Source organism: Diabrotica undecimpunctata, chromosome 5 (assembly GCF_040954645.1).
Source record: "Diabrotica undecimpunctata isolate CICGRU chromosome 5, icDiaUnde3, whole genome shotgun sequence".
NCBI classification, from domain to species: domain Eukaryota; kingdom Metazoa; phylum Arthropoda; class Insecta; order Coleoptera; family Chrysomelidae; genus Diabrotica; species Diabrotica undecimpunctata.
In genome coordinates this window covers 65,622,625-65,629,725 of record NC_092807.1, presented here as the reverse complement: position 1 = coordinate 65,629,725, position 7,101 = coordinate 65,622,625, and the positions used below count along the sequence as shown (strand labels likewise).

The 7,101-nt window shown below is 33.9% G+C and overlaps 1 protein-coding gene across 1 annotated transcript in view; it reads right to left on the bottom strand.

Moving 5' to 3' along the window:
- LOC140442235 (uncharacterized) overlaps positions 1 to 6,015 on the bottom strand; it is a 6,270-nt gene extending 255 nt beyond the window's left edge. The window contains exons 1-2 of the mRNA XM_072533311.1: positions 5,099 to 6,015; positions 4,048 to 4,741 (exon numbers count right to left, since the gene is read on the bottom strand). Coding sequence (XP_072389412.1) covers positions 4,048 to 4,741; positions 5,099 to 6,015 — 1,611 coding nt within the window. The remainder of the gene's footprint in view (positions 1 to 4,047; positions 4,742 to 5,098) is intronic.
- Positions 6,016 to 7,101: the final 1,086 nt, after the last annotated feature.

Sequence of the window (7,101 nt, the reverse complement as noted above, 5' to 3'; positions counted from 1 at the left end):
ATTAGTAATCATAGCGTAAGTCATACAGGCATTTTAAAAAAGTCACTTTTGGGACATTGCCTTTTTGTTGGATCTAAATTTTTATTTGTTGCTTCCAACAGTGCGGACATATTTTCTATAGGAAAAACATAACAGAAAAAAATCTAATTCTGTTATGTTCTGAACTTGTCTGTTAGTATTTAATTTTAGTTTATATTTAGTGTTATTATACTGATCTATTCTTTTTGCATTGGACAAATTCCAAGTCGTATCGTGGGCAGTTACTCTGTTATTGTCAAAAATAATGTTACCTTGGGTCACATTATCAGCATACTTTTTTAAAGGCGTCCTACCAGAAGGACAAAATAAGACATTTGTCCTGCCGGAAGCCCTTCTGGATGTTTTATCATTAGAGATTTTTTTCTAAGCCAAAATAGAAACATTATTTTAAAATTCTTAAAAATATCTGGAATGAATGGTCTCGTTTCTTCGAAATCGATGATCAATCTAGGAAATATGTAAAGAGAATATTGCGCTTCATCTATAATAGAAAATTAAAAACCGTGTTTGTACAAAAAAATTTCCGAAACCAATAAATAATTTTCAAAACTTTAAACCAATATTTGATTTATATAAAAATTCAAATAAGTTATGTCTAATATTTCTGTTTTCATACTAACATTATGTTACCATGTTAAAATTTTTATACTTGTGTGAATAACCTGCGATTAGTTGGCCTAGAAGTTCACAAATTGTGGACTGTTAAAATATTTTTAAAAATAAAATTATACAAACACATGGTTGGGGCCTTTGGTACTAGCTCCGCGTACCAAATAAAAAATTTCTAAAACTATTTATCCGTTGTGTATTTCTATAATAGTGACGTTTACTCTATATATATATATATATATATATATATATATATATATATATATATATATAATTGCAATATTCAAGATTTTTCAAAAACAATTTTTCCAACCTGGCAACTAAACGATAATATACGATTTGACATACAGTACTAAATTCATGGCACCTACACAGGTAATTTTCTATGAATATTGTTGTACATATTATATGACGAATAAAATTATTTAAAAAGTTACACATTCGGTCGTATGAGGCCTACGAGTGCCGATATATTTCGAGTTCGGTATATCTTTTTATTCAAAATTTGCAGAAAAATTATCTTTTTATAAGTAGAAAAGGTATATAAAGTTTCAACGTTATCAATCAATAAAAAATTACAAAGTTTGGATTGTACTTTCATATGGATTACGTAAGACATGCCTCATCCGTTATATGGAAGTTAAAGTTTAAAATTGGTTAATTTTTATGATTTTCAGCTTGGAGATACTCGTTGGTCTACAAGTAATAATCGCCTCCGGACAGGATCGTACTTTTATTTTCGATTTGCCTTACTTATTCGATTGTTAGGTATGTTTAAAAACCGGTCCTTATCATTGTCTACTAGTTATAATAGTTGCAAAAATATTTACATACACTACAGTCATATATTTACAAAACTTTATTATTTCTAAATACAGTACAAAAAGAACAGCGACAAAAATATTTTAGAAAATTATTTTCAAAATTAAAGTGTGTCTAAATGCTGGTTTTAATAACGTGTACATAGAAAATTTATCATTTATAAATACAATTTAAAAAGTACTTACATTTAACAAAATTACATGGAAAAGTCAGTTACACTATTACTGCCGTTATCTAGATCTATAATAATTGTTTTTCTTCAAACGTCAAATAATGATGACATTACTTATCTAACTTGATCCTGTCAAAGTTTGATGTCTCCTCCGGCAGCAGTTTTTTTTTCCCATTTATTTACGGCGGAGAGAAAAATGTTGTCATGGCAACAATATGAAACATGTCACAAAGCAACAATACAAATGTCATTAACAACAATTAAACATCATTTTTATTTATAGTAATACTAAGAGTACAATTAGTTAATGAGGCATTTTCAAAATTGAAACCGTGCAAAAATGTTCCCGACTCTTGATACGCATTGGTAATTGTTGATGATACTGATGGTCGAGAACAACTTTCAGCAATCATTCCCGATGTTGGCGGCTTGCGAACAACAATAAGCTGTCTTTAATAATTGCAAACAACTGTCAAACAACTGTAACCAGGGAGACGCAAATCCCACCGACGACTTAATTATTTTAATTTCTAACTTCTAGACGACTTTGATAGTTGTCACAGTTAATTTCGAGTAAAAATAGCGTATGAATTGTTGAAAATTGCTACGGTTGAAGAAAAAATAGTATACTTTATTCGGCAAAGAAGCGACTTTTCTTGACTTGCCCTCTATTACGCGCCTCTCACTTCGTTCGGCGCGTAATATCGGGCGCGTCAAGAAAAGTCATGTTTCTCCGCCTCATAAAGTAATATACTATTATTTGAGCAACCTATCTGTATTCAAATAAGATCTTTCCATCTTTAGAACATGGGCAACACTATTTTTTCAGCTGTCATTGGCTATTTTCTACATTTCTAATTCAATTAGACGAACCACAGATGAATTTAGGGAGTGCGAAACATTACTTCTCTTTAACGATGCTTTTAGCTCACGCCATATGTGTTCAATCGGATTGAACATGCAATAGTAAGGAGGAAGTCTTCATACTGTATGACCCATTTCTTCCGCCAAACTGTCGCAATAATATTGTTTTCAAATGGAAAAGAATTTTAAAGTTTCAAGTAATTGTTTTTAGGATAATTATCTTCATAAAACATATCATTTTCCACCATCTATTCCTGGATTCTAAGTTTGGTGTCATTAGAACAAGGAACTTTATTTAGCCTACGACTGTGGTAGCTGGAATTGTCCATAACAATTTTTTTTTTATTTAAAATTAACGTGTCTCGACAGCTTATGGTCATTGACACGGGTACAGTAGTTTACAACATTATACATATTTTATATAGGTATAGGTACAAGAATTTAATATGAACATTTTTTTTTATAGAAAGGTTAGAACAATAAAGCTTATCACTATGCACTGTTTATATTAGCTGAAATAAACTTGTTTCTTTTAAAAATCTAAGAACACTGTCAAAACGGTTTGGAACACTGAGAATGTCTTTTAGATTTCCTTTTAGGCTGTGCTTGTTTCTGGAAGAGTCATACTGGCAGCAGTCCACTATCACGTGTTTGATGGAAAGGACGTTATTACAGTAGTGGCATACTGGAGGGTTTTCTGATGCCATAAGGTATCCATGTGTGAGACGTGTATGCCCTATTCGTAGTCGGTGAATAACTGATTTTTCTTTCCTGTTCATAGAGGAGATATTGACGCGAGATAAGTTGTGCTGAACTTCATGCAGCTTAGTTTTTGTTTTACTCCACAGGTCCGCCCATGAGCTGAGGATTTTTTGTTTTACCAATATTTTAAGATCCGTATGGATTTGGACCTCTTGGAAGGCTATGTCAGAAGAACATGCTGCTTTAGCGGCTTGGTCTGCTTTTTCGTTTCCCAATATACCAACATGAGATGGAGTCCAGATCATTACGACTTTTATGTTAGCAGAATATAGTTGGTTACAGATAGTGTGGATTTCCTGGACTAGTGGGTTTTTCGAGAAAATGCATCTTATTGAATAAATCGAGGAAAGAGAATCAGTGCAAATGGCGATTTTTATGCTTTCATTTGAAGTAGGACGGATGGAAGTCTTTAATGCTTGGAGTATTCCATATAATTCTGCGGTATAGATACTACAACTTTTAGGCAATCGCACAGAGCTTATTGTCGTCGTCAGTGTGGACACAGCAGAGCCACAACAGTCTTCATTCTTGGATGTATCGGTGTATAAAATTTCATCAAATTGTGTTAAGTTAAGGATGTTTTGGAAGGATTTTCTAAGGATTAAGTTTGGGGTTTCTGTTTTGTCGAATCTGCATAAATCAGTATTGAATATTGGAAGATTGTGCATCCATGGAGCTGTCTTGGAGGTATAAATAGAAGTAGTATTAAAGAGGTTGATGGAATCTAATAAAGGAGATAATATTTGTGGTAATGTGAGAGACTGATTGGAAGCGTTTACTGGGGGAGGTTCTATGGGATTGATTAGATTTGTTACTGGGTTACTTGGGTTTGCTGATATTCTTACAAAGTATGAAAGTAGAAGCTGCTGCCTTCTTAAATGGAGTGGTGGCTCTGAAGATTCAACGCACAGACTTTCGGCGGGGCTTGATTTGAAAACACCGAGGCATAGTCGTAGGGATGTATTTTGAATCGTGTTTAGAGACTTTAGTAGGGAGCTACTAGATGTCATATAAAGAATACTGCCATAATCTAGCTTAGAGCGAATTAACGCTCTATATATTTTAAGAAGAGATTCTTCGTCAGCTCCCCAAGAAAAGCTAGCAAGAGATTTAAGTAAATTGATTCTTTGGGTACAGTTTCCTTTAAGTTTCTGAATATGCTGTCTCCAGATAAGCTTTTTATCAAAGGTGATACCAAGAAGTGTCAAATAATTAACTGTTTGTAAACGAAGTCCGTTTAGAGTTATAGAGGGTGGATTAGGTCTATGCTTTTTGGTAAAGTGAATCACTTTGGATTTAGGAGCTGAAAACACAAATCCAGCACGCGTAGACCAGGTGCCTATTTTGTTTATTGTGTTTTGTAGCAAAGTGCTGGTGGTAGCTGTGACTCTGCCTCGGCAGTATAATATAATATCATCAGCATATATCGAGTACCTGACTGGTGGTTCAATATATAAGGAAAAGTCATTCATGCTAAATAAAAATAAGGTAGTGCTTAAGACTGAGCCCTGAGGCAAACCGTTGTCCAAAGCGTGTGGTTTTGATATTTTTCCATTTGTTAATACTCTAAAATATCGACTTGTTAAAAAATTTTTTAAAAATAAATAAATGTTACCAGTTAAATTATATTCCGTTAATTTTCTTAGAATTAGAGGTCTTTGTACAGTGTCGAAGGCACTTTGGATATATAAAGTTACTGCTATGACTTCGCTTCTATTCGAAAATGCATTAACAATGTCAGTATGTAGTGTGACCAGGTTATCCATTGTACTTCGATTTGATCTGAAACCTGTTTGGAATGGGTCAAGGATATTATTTCTTTCTAGATACCATAGTAAGCGTTTATTGACCATCTTTTCTAACAGTTTACATAGTGAACAAGTGAGAGAAATTGGTCTATATGATTTTAGAAGATTTGGAGATGAGTCATTCTTTTTAATAGGAATTGTAGTCGCTTGTCGCCATAACGTTGGGAACTGGTTTTGAGACCAGATCTTATTATACAACTCTAACAGTTTGAGATGTGTGTCTGGATGGAGATTTTTTAAGAATATTGATGGGATATCGTCAGGACCGGCTGCTGAGTTTTTCAATGAAGATATGGCTTCGTTTAATTCTAGGAGATTAAAAGGAAGATTCATAGAGCTGGTGTTAGAAAATAGTTTGGGGCTAAAAATGTTGGTATCTGAGTTATTGGAAAGATTCGGAATATTTGACTTATCTGAAAAGTGAGAGGCAAAGATATCTGCAATATGTTGATCATCGGTAACTGTATGATCCTGCAGGCAGATGGCGGCTATTTTGCTGGATGTATTATGACCTTTCATACGTCTTATCTTTGACCACATTTGCGCGGGAGAAGTATCTTTTGTGATTGAACTAACGTATTGATTCCATGAGGATTTCCTTTCTTTTAAAATACGCCTAGAATTGGCCCTAAGTTTTTTAAAATTTATTAAATCCGTGGTGGTACGGGTCTTCCGGAATTTATTTAATGCTTTTTTGCATTGTTTGACAGATATTTTGCACGACTCATTCCACCACGGAACAGGTTTCTTGGAAGGATCAATCGCGCATTTACCAATACATTCCTCAGCAGATTCAGTTAAACAATTATTTAATAGTTTTACATCTGTATCTATATCATTGTTAAAAAGTAATTCATCGGTTTTTCCCTTAACAGTGGTTCTGAAAAGATCCCAGTTTGCTTGAGTGATTTTCCATTTTGTTATAATTCTCGAGGGCATTTTTGACTGGTCAGAGATAAGAATAGGAAAATGATTACTATCATAGAGACTGTTTAATGTGTACCATGAAAGTAAAGGAAATATTCCGGGATTACAGAAAGATAAATCTATGGAAGAGAAACTACCTGATTGGATGTGAAAGTATGTACTACTTCCTGAATTTAGTAAGTTTATATTTACGTTATTTAGGAAATTTTCGATTGTTTTACCTCTTCCAAATGTGTTTTCGGATCCCCACATAGAATTATGTGCATTAAAGTCACCTACTAAGATAAAAGGTGTAGGAAGCTGAGAAGTTAAATCTTCAAGATTGGAACTTATTAAACAGTAGTTTGGAGGGATGTATATGCAACAAATTGTAATTTTGTAGGGACACCAAGCTGTAACGGCTATAGCTTCGAGGTTTGTGTTTAGCGGAAATTCTTTATGGAAAATATCAGTGGAAACAAAAATTCATGCTCCGCCACTGGCACGAAGTTGGGTAGTTCGAATATAGTGGTAACCTGTAAAATTTTTACTTTGTCCGGAATATTTATCAGTGAAGTTTGTTTCTTGTAGGCATAGAAAGTCAGGAGAAGACTCAGATATGAGCTGTTCAAGGCGTGGACGACGGGGATAAAATCCGTCACAATTCCATTGTATCAGTGTGAAGGTTGAAATTAATATGTAGAGTGTTTGGATGTTTGCGAGGTTTGTGAACTATCAGACAGGTATTCTTTATCACAAGCATCCTGGGAATTATCAAGACTGTTTATACTTTCAGAATCATCTGTTGCAGAATGTATTTTAGTTTTAATTTTTTTAACTAAGCGTGTAATTCTGATTTTTGTAGACCTATCTTTAAAATTAGGGTTTATTGATTGCAAAGTTAAAATGAGTGATTTAATATCTGTTGTGAATTTAAATGCTTCTGAGACAGGGTCACAGCTGCCGTAAGCGTTCTCGATAAAGGCAATTATATTATCAGGAGGAACTGCAAAAGCTTCTGGGTTTTGTTTATAGGCTTCATGTATTGCTTGCTTGGAGTCAGTGGATAGACTGGGGTCGAGAGAAGAACTACGTTTTCGTTTCTTTTTTGTGTTGGAG